This window comes from Drosophila suzukii, chromosome 3 (genome assembly GCF_043229965.1).
Source record: "Drosophila suzukii chromosome 3, CBGP_Dsuzu_IsoJpt1.0, whole genome shotgun sequence".
In the NCBI taxonomy this organism is placed as follows: Eukaryota; Metazoa; Arthropoda; class Insecta; order Diptera; family Drosophilidae; genus Drosophila; species Drosophila suzukii.
Genome location: NC_092082.1, coordinates 72,997,836 through 73,014,474, shown reverse-complemented (window position 1 = coordinate 73,014,474; position 16,639 = coordinate 72,997,836). Strand labels below are relative to the sequence as shown.

Below are 16,639 nucleotides of genomic sequence, written 5' to 3'. Positions count from 1 at the left end.
CCGAAAACTATTAAGTTTTTTGACCCAAGCGAGGAACACAGAAAACAAAATCTTAAGTTGTGATGGTTCGACTATATAAAAACTTATATGAGTATTGAGTACAATAAAAATTAATATAAAAACCCACATTATTATCCTTTTCTACTAAAAATGCACTCTTTGGTCAATATCGTTTAATAAAATGCTAATACCTTTGGGGCTCTAATTAATAAAATGACTTGAACATAGCCTACAAAACCCATTTGGTAACAGACTCTCACTTATTTGAAGTTGTGTTATAAATAAAAGGGCTATTAAAATTAATTATGCAGTGGAGTGCTGGTAATATAATTGTGCATCGAATAATTGCTATCACGAACGAAAACTGATACCCGCTGGGAAGGGCAAAATCCACAGGGCTGTTAAGATAATTCCATTTAATGATTAGTGTAAGTGGTTCGGATCTGAACACTATTAACATTTCTTAGCGATACGGACAGACCCAACCCGAAAAAGTTCACACGTGGCTGGGTTTAGTACGTATTAAGAAATCTTAAAAAGATCTTTGTATTTCAGTCGAGTTCTACTGTGTTATTATCCATATTAAGAAATGGAAATATGGTTGCCCCATTACCAAAATTGGTTCCCACGTGTAAGGGCCACGCGAATGCCAATTCAAACTGAATAAAAGTGATATAAAAGTTTCGCCGTGGAAGGGGCAACGCCATAACCCGCATGGTTATTTCGATTTCGTGAATCATCCACCTTTTTTGGGAACTCATTTCACAAAGCCATTTCCGTTACGAGTCTCAGCCGAATTTCCGACTCTCTCAAGGGTTAACATCTGCTCGATTGGTTTGCTTATCAAGCGTCTGAGGTAACAACAAGCATTCATATCGCTATTTTCTGTTTACGCGTGCAATAATAATTATAATGTACACAGAACCACTATGGCGATAAGGTGCGAATGCTATCAGGGTCCGTAAGTACCCCACATACATATAAATACTTGCTTTTAGTATAGACGGATGTTTGTTTGTGCGAAAGTATGCCTTAATTTAGAAAACGGTATCAAAGCAAAGCAGGGCAGTTCATGGAAGCCATGGCGATAGGGTCGGGCCAAAGAAAAGCATAAAACAAATGCGAGTATGTGGGAATCAATAGTAGAAATTGCGCAGCAAAATGAAATTATTCCACTGCCTGAAAATAACAAAAACAAAAAGAAGAAAATAAAATAACCGTTGACACACACTCACATGATTGTCCATAACATATTCACAATTTTACACTTGAAAAAATGATGATGACTTAAAACCCAAGAATATACAAAACCCACAAGTAATATTCCCCTCCCGTCAATTAAATGCTTATGCTAGAATTTTCTATTCGTAGAGATCATAAACAACATTAAACATTGTTTTTCTCCAATTTTAAATCCACTAGAAGTAAATATTTTCGTTTTGTGTGATCAACTTATTTTTATATTTTGATTTTTTTTTACTTTTCTTCAGCATTTGCGTACTTTGCACGCATATGCACATATGGGTGTACAAAAATACAAAGGGGATGGGGTTCGGGATTGGGGACTGGTGAGTGGGGATTGGACCAGGGGGTGGTAGGGGGACAGGGGGTCGTCAGAGACCAACGCACAAAACTTGTAAATACGACTGCCGTCCATCCCGCTCTTCAAGTATCTCCGTCCTGCTCTGCACACGGCGCGTGTGGCGGCACAACGTGAGTTTTCGGATGTGTGTGTATCTTACAGATACCAATTGCGTAGATATAGATACATCCAACAGGCCCAGTTCGGGGGACCAGTGTACGCAACTTTTTCTGTTGCCCCGTCTCGTTGGGATACCCTATATAACCCGTTTGCGGAGACAGGGCATGTTGACTGCCGATTCAATTTAGTTCACAAAACAGGTGTCTATAGAAAGTTTGACCTAACAAATATAAGAAATTTGACTACTTGTAGCACTGGACATTTTCTCAGAACTAAGGAAAGTAGTTCAAAGCTTACGATCTACTTTGTGAATTTCTACTTTAAAATTTCAAACTCACTGTATTCGGAAAATAAACATTGAAATTAATCACTTTGCAGCTCAAACTTCTTTCAACGTAAGTAGAAAACTTCGCTTTAAGGAATGTATTAGTTAAAATAAAATTATATTATTATGGAATCGAGTTTAAGAACTGTAAACTGCAATTAAAACTAGATTTTCCACTTCAGCACATTATGTTTAAATGCCAGTCAAGGGGTACATAACGTTTTCATAAAGTCACGTTTTCAGTTGATTTATAGAGGTTTTTTCATCACTTTTTTTGTGTTTTAAACAACAATGGGATTCTCGCAATCGCAAATTTAAACGGACGTGAGAGCGAGAGTCGAAAAATCCCCCTTTGCCACTCGACCCCGTCAGAAATCCACTATCGTCGTCGCCATTTATCGTTCGCAATTAGCTTAAGCAGAGCGCCATAAAAATAAAAGAGTAGCAGCAGAAAGCGAAATAAAAACAAAATTGTTTACGCTTTTGATTTGCCTTAAGTTCGAGTATAGACAGACAGACACCCATGCCTTTTAGGGATATTAAAAGTAAACAGCTCTTGTCGAGGTAAAAAAAAGTGCTGACGATCGCACCATTGATCGTATGTTTTCTATATCAAATTTTGTGATGAACAATAATATATCCTACAGAATTATGGAACTAGGCTTTATAGCTAGGAGGTTGGTTTTTTATTCATTAGTATGTTATTATCATAGGTGACATTTTCATTTGTCATCAGTGACACCTTCAAAGGAACTTAAAACAACTTTGTCCAAAACTTTTAGCCATAAATTTTCCATTTTGCAGATATTTATAGTAGGCATCGTTCGCAATATCTCTGAGCGCTTCGTTACTATGTGGATGGCCATTCGCAGTGGTATACGTACATACATATGTATGTATATATGTATTTCTCGGGGGTGGCCTGGAACCATTGAAAACATAACGAAACAAGGAAGAACGCTATAGTCGAGTACCTCGACTATCAGATACCCGTTACTCAGCTAAATAGAGATATGCAAGCAGCAAAGCGAGATTAAAATGCGCCACCTACCGGCGGTATACAGATTTAAGCGTTATGGGCGTTAGAGTGGGCGTGGTAAATTTTTTTTTTTAACCAATCGATAGGTATTGACGAGATCAATACATTTCAGTTAAAATTTTTATATCTAGCATGAAAATTGTGGGCGTCACAGGTTTTCGCGGTTTGTGGGCGTTAAAGTGGGCGTGGCAAACTTTTTTTTGGGTCAATCGATAGGTATTGATGAGAACAATACATTTGAGTTAAAATTTTTATTCTAGCATCAAAATTGTAGGAGCCACAGTTTTGGGCGGTTTGTGGGCGTTAGAGTGGGCGTGGCAAACTTTTTTTTGAGTCAATCGATAGGTATTGATGAGAACAATACATTTCAGTTAAAATTTTTATTCTAGCATCAAAACTGTAGGAGCCACAGTTTTGGGCGGTTTGTGGGCGTTAGAGTGGGCGTGGCACTGTGCTGAAACAAACTTGCGCTGCGTAAGAAGCTCAGGAATCTGCACGCCAAATCTCAATAGCCTAGCTCCCATAGTTTCCGAGATCTCAGCGTTCATCCGGACGGACAGACAGACGGACAGACGGACAGACGGACAGACGGACAGACGGACAGACGGACATGGCTAGATCGACTCGGCTAGTGATCCTGATCAAGAATATATATACTTTATGGGGTCGGAAACGCTTCCTTCTGCCTGTTACATACTTTCCGACGAATCTAGTATACCCTTTTACTCTACGAGTAACGGGTATAAAAATTAAAGAGTGCGGGTCTCAGCATAAAAACGAAATCAACAGGGGAAAACGCTTTCAATGCTCAATATGGACAACCCATACAGTTATTGTCTTGTATTCTTCGGACTTTTTTCAGTTCGATCGGAGGTACGAACGTATGTACAATGTTCATATATATGTACTTGTGTACGTACATATGTACTTGAGAAGTAGCGAAGCGGTAAACAACGACACCGAATTCAAAACCGAAGCCCATTGCCAACTTTGTGTGTTGTCTGTAAATCCAGTTTTCTTTTGCGACATCGTTTATAAAGAAATCCCAAAGAGGCGAAGTAAAAAACAGAAACATCAAATACAGAGAAACAAAAATAAACAATGGGTTGGATGATTCATATAGCAATTAAATCTGTCGGGGGTTTATCAAAGCGTGGTAACAGCAATGTACAAAAAACTATAAAACTTAAAAAAATATTTTCAAAAAACTGACTCAAATGTTGTTATCAAGTTACAATGTATTTGTCTCTCTGTAAAGCGGGAGGTGCGAGATGAGGTGACTCGAAGCACGTTCACCACTCGCAGTTTGGCGTCTGTTTTTTCTTCGAGCAACCTCTAGAGAAATCCACCTAGATAATACTAGTTTATACTGCCGGTGAGTCACATTCGTGTTTTGCCCACTTACCTCTGCACCAAACTGATCCAAATCGCTCTCTCCACTGTCCTCCTTCTGGGATCCACACTTTTTGGGGGTTCCATTGAAGACACAGTCACCAACTCCTTCTAGCCAAACTCAAATTATCCAAAAGTCCTACCATTTTCAAAACCGATCTTTTTTTTCCAATCTCTGCAACTAAAAGTAATTTCTACAAATTGGTTTCCAAATGCTTGCGCTATCAACATTTTTAAACTAATTTACCAAGTAATGGAAAAACTCAAAAGTGGTTGCCTTGACTCATTTTTCTTAATCGGAAATTTTCAAACTAAACAGCTTTCAAATAAATTTATGAGCAAGGGCCAATCTAATGAAGTAGTGTTAAAGTTCCCAAAAATTTGTGAACATTACTAGATTTTTAGTCTTGAAAGTGTAAGTAAGAGCGGTGCTGAAAAATGGTCTAAAATGGTATTTATATGGATTTTCGGATTCTCGAGCTGGCGAAGTTAGACTGCATCCAAATCTCTTGGGGGGTTCCATTGAAAATATTTTTATCTCTTTGTTCACGTTTTAGGGGATTTGGGGAATGGATGGTGTGGGAATGGGATTTGGGGATTTTATGACTGGCTGGGGTGAATTTGGGAAGGGGTTTACACATTGATTGTTTGATCGTTAGGCCATTGTGGGTTTTTTTTTAAGTTTTAACTTGACTTTGATGCTTGCTGAGCTCTCTTGGTATGATCTTATTGGTCTCATATCAATATATATATACTTTTTATACATTCATGTATCTATTTTGTGAAGTGGTGTAGTAAAACCTTTAAACATTTATCGTTATCATGCTGACTGCTTGTGTAAGAATCTATAAAATGCTTAAATGTGTCGTATATAAATTTCCTCAACTCACAATGACAATTCGCACTTATCGCTTAGGTGTTTATGGATTTGCCAATCCGATTATTATTACACAAAGATTTAGGCATCTATGCAGAACTAACATAGGAACAATCAGGATAGTTATTCACATTGAAACGGAATTGGAAAGATTTTTGTGCCCGTCAGGGTATTTCACCCCTTGGGTTCTGTAAAGTTGCTTATCGTTTCGTTTTAATTCGTATGTCGCTATATATCTGGGTGTTTGTGAAATGCAGCTGCATTTTTATATATATATATGCATACATAGTATATGCACATCGCCTTTGTTTCGATCGCCTAGTTCAGCGCATTTAGTTTTAAATTGTTTTCTGGTTCTGGTTCTGTTTTCATTTCTCGGTTAGAAATCGTGCCGCAAACTAAAACATGTGAGAACCTCGGTAGTGGAATTTTTCGGAGCACATGTTGTTCGCCTCTTCTGGAATGTGGTGGGGGGTATAATCTAGGGGATTTGCCGATTAGCTCTGAAAATAAAATTGCCAACGAAAAATGGTACGTGATAACGCAAATAAAAACACAAATTTGAGGTTTTTTTTTTGTTAATTATACAAAGCTTTAATAAATTACTTTACGAAAGCCGTGTACAATTGTTTATTGTTTTTTTTCTATTGATTTCTTGTTGGTTGGTTGGTTTTGTGGGGTTTTCTTTCGTTTTTTTTTTTCAAATTATAAAAGTTGACTTGGATTTAACACAATTCCAATATTGCTTGACAATTTTTCTCTGATTTTTATTCACAATCGTTTCTATAATTACAATCTTGAATGGCGAGTGTGCTCTTCATATTCGCATTCATCTTATATGGTCCATTTAAGGTAATTGTGTGGGTAATTAATTAAACATTTTCTCTTCAGTTGTATTTGTTTTTAATTTGTATATATACCAGGTTTAAAAATATAGCAAAGTATCACAAAAAATTGCAAATTAAATTGTAAATTAGATCAATGGAGAAATTAAAAAAATACATAGTGCTTGGTTGCTTTCTTTTTTCATTGTTTTTAGAACGACGAATCATGTTTCGGCTTAAATAAAGAGGTTAAAAGTAATATTCGAACTTGGTCGAATCGTCGTCGTTACGCTTTAAATGTAAATAAAAATGAATTTGAATTTCTATTCAGGGGTCGGTTCCGTAGTTGCCTTGGATGGGGGCACAAACGCCTTGGACTCGCATGGAGAGCTCCGCGATCTTGTTGCGGGCTCCGAACTTTGAAATGGAAATTAATTTGTACTGATTGGTGTTGAAAAAGTCGGCGGGCCGGAACGCTTGTGCCCGCAGACCAAGGCAGTGCAGGCGGATTTCGACCCTGTTTTGGTCTGTTTTAAATGGTTTTCTCTTCTGATTTATCATTTACAAATAGGCTTTTGTATCTTTTCTGCTTCAATGAAATCTAAGCCGATCCCGGCTTAAATTGACGTCCAGTAAGTAACAAACGTTTAGCTTACACTTAAAAAAAATGCAAAATTCTGCGCGACAAGTTTAGACTTCTTCTGTGGGGTGTGTATTTTTTGTATGGGGCGGGGGGTAATGGGGGCGAGCTGAGGACCTTCCGAGCACTGCTCGAGTGGCCTCCGCTCAGTTCAATACTCTAAGTAGTGGGTGTATGTATGTATGGGGTGTACTTGTAGTGTAACTTGAAGATACAAGCTTTAAAGCTACCAATATATGACAACTTGCTCAGTAAACCTAAACAGTACTTGACTTTTTTGGCTTTTCAACATTTTTAAAACTATCATCGAGTGTTTTGTTATAGTTTCATCTCTTTCTCTCTATTTCTCTCTTCATAATTTAGCTGTTTCAGGAAGTTAAACAATATGCGTAAACAAAACTCAAGTGTGTTCTTATTTCTGGGGGGTTTCAACTATCAATTACGTTTTGGGGTTCTTTTTGTTTTTGGCTTATCACTTCGGCGCCAATTCACTTGGCAAAAACACATAACAAAACTCACGCTCGCTGCCTCTTTCTACGCAAAATACAAATAACTTTGGATTGGTTTGGTTTGGAGGATCGGGAAGTATGGGAGGGGGGGTTTATGGGATTTTTGCTTAAATAATTTACATACATATTAATGTTAACAATTAATAAGTAATGCTAATAATGAAAATAAGGTACTGGGTTCAAGTGTTTCAGTATTGAGCATCAACGAATAGTTTACATAAAGTAGTTTCATTTCTTCATCCTCATCTTGCGATATCTATATCTTTTCCTCTCTCGTAAAGCCTTGGCTTTGGGGATTGCAACTTATATAGTTTTTTAGTTGTTTTCACAATTGTTTCCGCTTGGCGCAAGATCAAACATATTTTGGAATAAATAAAATCTTGCTTGCGCCGATTGCGCGCTACCACATTTACAAGTGCTGATCGATCTTATTCTTATTGTTATCGTTTATCGATTTATCGTTTTTAGAAAATTTTATTTGAACATTTTAGCCTTGTTCCCTTCTATGTACAATTCAAGAATGTTTAAATTAGAACTTTTTAAAGCCATTTTGCAATTACAGATTAAGAATAATTACACATGTTCGCATATGTAGCTCAGTATTTTTGGGCAATTGCTTCTCTCGCGCGACGTAAAACTAAAAGTAATGGAAGTATCTAGGTAGGTCAAAATTACAATACAATAGTGGATCAATATATCTTAAGGTAGAGGAGAGTTATAGATGTTGTTTCGTTTCGTTTTGTTTTTAGGCAAGTTGAATGCATTTTGCGCTGCGGCTCTGCTGCTGCTCTGCTGCGGCGGCTGCGTTGAGTTGTTGTCGTTGAGTTTTTGTTTGAATTAGTCTTTGTGATTTGGTGGGTATACGATTTATAGTAGTTGTATTATTATTATATTAGCGTTTAGGTATTATCTATTATCGTGTCTCTTGAATATACTCTGTTTGCTTTTGCTGCCCTCCGCATTTCATCATCGTTATCAACATTTAAGGTACGTTGCACATTTTGTCCGCTTTTCGGGGGATAAACATAAACTGTACGTTATGTTGCGCTTCTAGCGTCCATTTTTGAATTACTCATAAATATTATTATATTTATAATTTTACTTATTAATTAATTTTCAAGTCTATTTGCGTATCACGTTTAAAACAATGTTCAGTTGTGAAGTATCCGTTGTTAGACATATAAAGTTCTCCTTCCTCTACTCGACTTCTAACTCGACTTGTCCTCTTCATTCCATTTGGTTTTTTCGTGTATCTTAGCCAGGCATCCATGGGTTGTTGTACTGGTTGCAGCTTGTCGATTGGCCTTCTCTATTAAGTTTGCGCATTGAAGTTGACAGTGGGTTGGGGTTGATCTATAGCTATGTAGCGGGGAATTTTGCATCTTTTTGCTGTGTTTATTTGTTCTCTTTGTCGTTGTTGATGTTCTTTCATCGGTCGGCTGTGTGAGGACAGTTGTTTGTGTGTATTTGTATTTTGTTTACTTTCCGCTTTCCTTGAAACAGTTTTTCGCTCTTCTCTTTATAGCTTCTCAAATTTGTTTTATTGTTTCATGATACACACTTGAGATCACAAACATTACTCTTGTTTTTTTTGTTTTTGTTTAAAAAAGTTCAATTTTCCAGTTGAAATGTTTTCGCTTTTTTTTAAAGGTTTTTTTTCATTTTGCATTTTTTGTTTTATATTTTTGTTAAATTTTTTTGTTTGTTTTATGTTCATTTCGATTTTTTTTGCAACTCATTGACGGGTTCGGGGTCCACCGGGTGTTCAAGCCATTTAAGTCGGTCCTCCAGATCCATCTTCGGATCCAGCTCTAGATCCGGATCCTGCTCCAGATCCTGTTCCTGCTTCTGCGTCGCTGCTACAGACACTGATCCTCCAGCACCAGCGGGGTTACGACTGCACATTGAGCAGCAGCTTCAGGTTGTGCGTGTCGAAGTCGTCGAGGAGGTTCCGCTTCGAGCGGCCCGTCTGCATCGGCACCTGGAACTTGGGCATCGACGGCATCATCATGGGTAGCTTCCCCTCCGACCTGGAAAGTGTCCAGTGCTGAGGCGGCTTGGGCAGCGCCGTTGGAGCTGGTGCATCGAAGCACTTGCTGCCCGCGAAATGCGTCAGTGCGGTGGGTATGAGTGGGTGCTGCTGCTGCTGCATCTGCTGCTGGGGCGAAATCTTTCCGCCCAATGGAGGACTCTTCCTCTGCTTGCGAGCCGATCCACCGACTCCTCCGATTCCCGGCGAGAAGCCTCCACCCAAAATGGTGGCCGGTGACTGGCGCACCTGCATCGCTCCCGGTGGCGAACGTCCTCCTCCGTTCCGCCGATTGTTGTTGGCAAAGAAGAAGGCTCCTCCGCCTCCAGTGGATCCCTGCTGCTGCGGCGGCGACTGGCGCTGCTGCTTGCTCTTGGATCCGGTCGACTGGGATTGGGACTGGAGTTGGCGCAGCCTCTGGTTGGGGGGCGTGGCCAGGGAGGATAGACCCAGGCCCAGATTCGTGGGCGAGGAGCTCAGGAAGTGGGTGTTATTTGTACTGCTGGCAATACTGTTGGAATGTGCAGTTACCAAGGGCGTTGCTGGTGCGGATGCGGATGTGGGGGAGACGGGTGCGGATGTGGGCGAGGGGGTGGATGAGTTGGATGCGGAGCTCGCTGATGATGATGCTCCCTTTTTTAATCGTATGGACTTGGTGGCCGATGCGGTTGTCATTCTGATGTTGTTCCTAACGCTATTGTGCGAGTATGTCATAGTAATTTCGTCGCTTTCCGATCTCTTCTCACAATCTCTTCTCCTATTAAAATTTCTGCTGTTTTGCCTTTTTTGTTTTTGGTTATTTCGCTAAATTAATGCTTAACGTTAAATATCACACGCACTTAAATCAATTCTTTATAAATCGAAACCAAACTCCTTCTGCTGCTATTGAGATGTTGATCTAGCTGCGCCGCTCTGTTTTCTTTGGTTGCTGATAATCGCCGAAGATGAGATGCCCTCCTCCGAAGTTCAAAGATTCCAAAATAAAAACAAAAAGGGCGACGGGCGGCCGAGCACGTAGCTGCTTTTCCACTCCTCCTGGTTCTGATTCCGTTACTGATTCTGGTTCTCGCCTTTATGTTTATGTACAGCTGCTGTTTACTTTACTTTATTTAGTTTTACTTGTAACGTTATGTATTGTTTATCAGTCTGTTGATTTATCTCTTTACTCTGGTTAAGCTATCCTTAGCTATAATTTCGCAAACTCTTCTCTGTTCTCCGCTGATTCAACTGCTGCTCTTGCATTCCAAGCCGTGCTGATCCTGTTTTTTGGGGAGAAATGGAGAAAAGCAAAGGAAACCATTGAGCATTTGATGGGATACATTGGGGAAAGTGGATAGATATGGAGTCAGAATAAAATCATTTGATAGTAAGGTGTTTAATTTCATAAAAACATAACACTAGTAGCTACAACTATTAAAATACTATTATATTTGAGAACCCTATTAAGGAAAAGAAAACTTGTGAGTTACAGACAGATGTTTATTTATTTGACCATCTTGTGTACAATTTTAAACAGACTTGAACCAAACTACATTAAAATATTTGGGGAAAAGTCGATAGCTGCCATTTTAAAACTATATAATGCTGATTGAAAAAGTTGAATAAATTCAGAAAACGAATTATGCGATTGAAAAATTGTACCCCTGTTTATTGAAATATGACTTTAAAATGCGTCGCCAAATTGATTAAGTGTATAGAGGGTTAAAAAACTTATTAAACAGACTTGAACCAAACTATATTAAAATATCTGAGGAAAAGTCGACGGCTGCCATTTTAAAACTATATAATGCTGATTGAAAAAGTTGAATAAATACGGAAAACAAATTATGCCATTGAAGAAATGTACCCCTGTTTCTTGAAACATAACTTTAAAATGTGTCGTCAAATTGGGAAAGTCAATAGAGGGTTAAAAACTTATTGAACGGTACATTTTACCCTCTGAATCTACTCAGCATGGCGGCCCATTTTTACCTGAAAACCCTTGAACAAGAAAAAAGAACTGCAGTACATGGGTAATACAAAGTAGTTCTATTATGCTGACCGCTTTTGTGTGTATAATAAGAATAGGGAAAAGCCGAAAAGGGGAAATAAGACATGTAACCATTCGATTTCCAGGTAGCAACAACCTGTAACGTAGTGCTAACTACGTAACGACTGCATTATCGTGACCGAGTGTCTGTATGTGAGCAGTACATTTGTGCTATTTACGTCAACAAAAGGTGTTTGTTTGGCTATTCTCGCAAACAGTAGACGTCAGCGGGACGAAACCCATATACATACTTATGTACATATGCACATTTTGCGAGAATACCTGAATTAATGAATCAACACATACGCAAGCATACATACACACTCGGCGATAACCAACACAATTGCGACTTACTTTTTTGCCGTAGACCTTCTCACACCAACGAGTGTGCGTGTGTGTGTCGCAGTTTTCTCAGCCACTTCGTTATACAGATTCCGATTTTTCGACAAGCGTTATTTACAAAATGGGTTGAGTTTGGGTTAAAAGTTGCCTTGATTTAGCTGGTTCACTTTAAAAGTTGCGGGAAATTGATTTGGTTTGCGTTTTTTGCTGTTTTTTTTCGGACTCTAGATGGGGTTTTATTATGTGTGTATGTGTTCGCAGCTGTGTATATATGTGTGTGTGTATTGTAAAATCACTTTCAAAATGGCGACGGGCTGGCTTCGTATTTATATATTTATATATAGATGTAATTCCGCTTAAAGCTTTCTCTTCACTTACAGACAAAGGCTCAAAAAAATCACACTTTCAACTGATTCTGATTCGGATTTAGTTAAACTCTTATGTACACCACCGTCTATTGCGCAGCGTTTATTTCGAATTTGTATTCATCCGTTACTTCGCTCGCCAAGTACTCCGTTTTCGTGTGCCTTTCTGTAGCCTCACTCGTTGTACTCCGACGCGTATTAAAATATTAAACGTTACACAAATATTTGATTTATATCACTTAACTTAGGACATTTACAATATGCGTTACATATATATTTATTTTTGTAGCAGAAATTTTAATCGATATCTTTATCTTCTTCGCTTATTCTTGTTCTTTGCGCATCGGTACGCTTGCCTCGAATTTTCCACCATGACTCACACATACGCGCGAGTGCCCGGGCTTATATACGGCGTCGGTCAGTGTTGCCAGCTCATCGGGGTTTTTATAAAGCTAAATAAGTCACTGAAAGTAGCTAGAAACAGCCAGAAAATATTATGTTACCTAAAAACGCTAAATTGGTGATAGTTTAGGGTTAAGATGCTGAAATGTGGTTTTCCTATCTTTTTAATAATTTTTGCCAGTGCATTTACGGTGCAAAATTAAATTTGTGTTTTATATACGTTTTTAGTATGTAAATATATTACAATACATGGGTTTTAGGGATTTTCTTTTGTTATTTGTTTTGATTTAGAGAACTTATAAATGCCGTCAAGCTATCTGTTGCAGCCTAATTTAAATAGATTTGTCCCTAACTTATCTATTAGTAGAGCATTTGTCTTTCCGGTGTAGTCCGAAATAGCTATAATTCCAGCTAGCCACTATTTTGCTAGATACCCGTGATTTCGAAATAAAAACGGCTAGATCTAGTGGGGAAATAGCTAAGTTGGCAGCACAATACGCAAAGTATACATTTGAAGTATCGAAATATTGATGGGCAACCCTTGGGTTCGAGGCTCCACTACCTGCTATCGACTGTTACCTCTAGAGTTGTCACATCTGCTGTTTTGAAAATCCGAAAAGCGCGCTAAATTAAAAACAAAGTAATAAAATGGCAGCTGTTATACCTTTTGGAAACCCATTAGCTCTAAATCGGATATTTATAAATATATATACATTGAATGTATAGATAAGTTTCTTAAAAAAGGTTTGGTTTTTCTAACTGAAATGTTTTTTTAGAGAATAATAGAACACAATAACAAAAAAGTATGTATTCCATTGAAGGTTTTCTGTACGGAAATCGTTTAGTTATCTCAAAATAATAGTGAAAATCGGCGAGCCTATTATCTTATTAACGCTCTGCTTATTTATTCAAAAGTAATTTGTAGTAATGTCGAACAATAAGTAATTATAAGAAACAAGGCATTAAGATAATGTGAAATGAAAACAAATTTGATTCACAGACATATCACGTTCTTTAGGGAGGCACGTTTGCAATTTAAAATTGAGTCATTCAAACACGGAATTGGGCTAATTAAAGTTTGTCAACTTCCCCATTTTTGGGTATAATAACTTAATTTTAATGGTTGACGATCAAATTGAATTAAACCCCCTTAAAATGTTATTGTCTTGGGTTGCAGTTGCATCACTGTTACACAATCTTTGGAACTGAGAAAAAATACGACCATATAATATTTCGGACATCTTTTAAGTGAAATTGACCAATTAAAAATTATATACATTTTTGGATGTTTTGATATAAGCCAGTAAATATGGAAGCCATACGCCATATTTTTGTGAGATTCGAAAATTGGTTTCTCTGCGATTACAGTGTGGATAGGGGACAAATGGCAGTATAGTATATATTTTTCAGGATGTCACCGTGGGATGCCCCACAAAGTGGATAAATAAAATAAAAGTAATGAGAACCGCTTTCAACCGGCGACGCGTGTCACTCAAAACCCGCCCAAGCTCAGATCCAGCCTGATCAAACCCATTATCTATCCAAATTGCTGTCCAGCGGGGGCAGTTCTGCCACAGCATCATCATTATCATCTCGTTGACCCGCCATTGTTATCCCGCTGGCTCGGTACTCATATAAACAAGTGCACTTTATGTTTACTTGGCTGTTTTTAATACACATCAATCCGCGATTGTGTGGGTTGAGGTGAGAGATACGATTCCCATCATATATGTGTCGTCTGTCTGTCCATCTATAGGTAAATTCTGTAGCTGTATCTGTGCTGGTTTTCTATTGTTCATGAGCCCGGCTTCGTATATAAGGTGATCAATCTCGTAGTCTAAAATTCAGTTCACTTCTAACGCGATTCGAAGCCGGTTTTTGCGAAAGTCGAACCGTTTTTATTCTATTTGTGATTTCGTGGAAATATCGTTTGTTATTCAAAATGCGTTTCGCTCTGTTTGCTTTTCTAGGTAAATACCCCTTTATAGTTTGGTATTGGTATACAAAATAAAAAGGGAGAACCTTAATAGGGATCGAGAGAAAAAACAGATAAGCTACTTAGCAATCACTAATCCAGAAACAATCCTGCTTCATACAAAAATACAAAGCTATTCAGATCTCAATTAAGACAAGGAACACAATAAATAATCATACAGAACAAATTATATTTTGGACTACAAATATTGATTTGTTTTAAACAAAAATGGTGATGTCATTTTCGAAGTACTTTTTTATAAATCAAAGTATGCAGTTCTCAAATTAAAATTTGAGCAGATTAAATAAAGTTAAAAAATGAAAGTAGTACAAAGTGGTTACAAATGATGGCAGTCCTCCGACATTAACGTTATCATCTTCTTTCAGCTCTGTGCCTGCTGGCATTCGTCCTGGCTACTCCGGCCAAGGACACCAAGAAGCCGGCAACCAACAGTTGCCAGCGAAACTGCGGTGAAGTCTACGAGCCCGTTTGCGCCAAGGCCAAGAACAGCAGCAAGGAGCGACTTATTACCTTTGGCAGCCCGTGCGTCATGTCCAACTACAACTGCCAGCACGCCGACGACCGTAAGAGATCCTTAATTGTATCCACATAGAATGTTCATCCGATTTAATCCATTCACAGCATTCGAGCAGAAGTCCAAGGGCGAGTGCGGCGGCGGAGTGAGCGTTCGTCTATCCTAAGGACCAGTAGCAGTCCCATCTCAACTCGTATTTACTATTGAACATCTTTCACTAACGGTGCAATAAAATATTCATGTACTTTTTATTCCAACGGGAATGTTTTATTTTTTTTTTCGAAGCAAGATTATATTTTGCATAACAGAACAGACAATTTAATTCGCTCATGGGATTACATAGAATTCCCCTTTAAAATACACACGTGGACATGCATTCATACAAGATCAGTTCCAGCTATCCGTCAGTATCAATGAAAGTCGTATCCTATACTCCTATGCACCTATCAGCAGTCACGCGGCCAATCTGCAATCAAAATCAGAGTATTAATCAGTTGGAGTGGTTCAAGAGCAGTGGGAATTGGTTGAGAAAAACTTGTTATTGGAAAATACATTTAAATCTATATGAACTATCAGATTACCTTCGTATATGATTCCAAAATAAAAAAACATTACCATTAACAGTTTATCTTAACCGCTTTCCACTGTATTTACACTAATTGACTCACCACTCACAGAGCTCTAGCGAATAATCGCATACTACGACCTAATGCCAAGTATGTTTATAGTATATGGTACTGTATTGTATTGTAATTTACTTATAGCTGTTTTTTTTAGTAGTTGTTCAGAGATGCGCTCTACTACATTCACAGATTCCACTCTGTCCCCCTAGATTGCCTCCTTCTTCTGCTGCTTGACCTTGTAGTCGGCCAGGGCAGCTTTGATGGCATCTTCGGCCAGCATGGAGCAGTGCAGCTTGACGGGGGGCAGGCGCAGCTCCTTGGCGATGTCTGTGTTCTTCAGCTTGCCGGCCTCGTCAATGGACTTTCCCTTCACCCACTCGGTGGCCAGGGAACTGCTGGCGATGGCCGATCCACAGCCGAAGGTCTTGAACTTGGCATCCACAATCTTGCCGTTCTCGTCCACCTTGATCTGTAGTTTCATCACATCGCCGCAGGCGGGTGCTCCGACCAGGCCGGTGCCCACAGTGACGTCCTTCTTGTCCAGCGAGCCCACGTTGCGCGGGTTTTCGTAGTGTTCAACGACCTGTGGGTAGAAGTGTAAAGGTAGGTTAGTCACTGGGATTCCATTATCGTCCTTATCACTTTGCGTGCCGCTAGAAACGCTGTCTATCAAAACGACAACAAAGTCGGCTCTTATCTATATTATACAGCTTCTAGATATTACGAAAGAACCATCCGGGCGGCATTTGCAAATTCGGGGGTGTCTAAACTTACATTTTCGTGATATAATGCCACCGGCACACTCTGCACACGCTTCAACGTCGATTGTAGCAGCCGGGAGGAATTTCGAACCAGAGACATTTTAGGCTGAACTAGTGGTTGTCACTTAAATAAATCAATGAATAGACCAATTGTTGTGAAATTCGAAGAGAACGGAAAAACACAAGCAACTGCGTGTTAAAATCAGCTGTTGGACAGTGTGACCGTTCTCGGGTTGTAGTGGAAAGCCAACAAATATGGTATCGATAGGT

General features: G+C 38.8%; 4 protein-coding genes across 5 annotated transcripts; 1 reads left to right on the top strand and 3 right to left on the bottom strand.

The window, feature by feature from the left end:
• Nucleotides 1-3,816: 3,816 nt before the first annotated feature.
• LOC136117066 (uncharacterized) lies at nt 3,817-4,808 on the bottom strand. Its single transcript, XM_070996023.1, has 2 exons — nt 4,472-4,808; nt 3,817-4,415 (listed from the first exon to the last, which is right to left on the bottom strand). Exons 1-2 carry the CDS (start codon nt 4,543-4,545, stop codon nt 4,298-4,300), a joined length of 192 nt encoding a protein of 63 aa, XP_070852124.1. The 5' UTR covers nt 4,546-4,808; the 3' UTR covers nt 3,817-4,297.
• A 1,094-nt stretch (nt 4,809-5,902) lies between these two features.
• Nucleotides 5,903-12,455, bottom strand: aqz (aaquetzalli). The gene is made up of 2 exons (XM_036817273.3): nt 11,721-12,455; nt 5,903-10,596 (listed from the first exon to the last, which is right to left on the bottom strand). Exon 2 carries the CDS (start codon nt 10,049-10,051, stop codon nt 9,200-9,202), a length of 852 nt encoding a protein of 283 aa, XP_036673168.3. The 5' UTR covers nt 10,052-10,596; nt 11,721-12,455; the 3' UTR covers nt 5,903-9,199.
• Nucleotides 12,456-14,261: 1,806 nt separating this feature from the next.
• On the top strand, nt 14,262-15,242 carry LOC108018548 (vasotab). The gene is made up of 3 exons (XM_017086101.4): nt 14,262-14,445; nt 14,837-15,034; nt 15,093-15,242. Exons 1-3 carry the CDS (start codon nt 14,418-14,420, stop codon nt 15,149-15,151), a joined length of 285 nt encoding a protein of 94 aa, XP_016941590.3. The 5' UTR covers nt 14,262-14,417; the 3' UTR covers nt 15,152-15,242.
• IscU (Iron-sulfur cluster assembly enzyme) lies at nt 14,835-16,604 on the bottom strand. Of its 2 annotated transcripts, none has more exons than XM_070995329.1 (3): nt 16,383-16,604; nt 15,567-16,191; nt 14,835-15,451 (listed from the first exon to the last, which is right to left on the bottom strand). In XM_070995329.1, the coding sequence occupies exons 1-2, from the start codon at nt 16,467-16,469 to the stop codon at nt 15,814-15,816; spliced, it is 465 nt and encodes a 154-aa protein (XP_070851430.1). In that variant the 5' UTR covers nt 16,470-16,604; the 3' UTR covers nt 14,835-15,451; nt 15,567-15,813. The 2 variants fall into 2 exon arrangements, with proteins under 2 accessions (XP_070851430.1, XP_016941589.1); XM_017086100.4 differs by having other exon boundaries at nt 15,654-16,191; nt 16,383-16,603.
• Nucleotides 16,605-16,639: the final 35 nt, after the last annotated feature.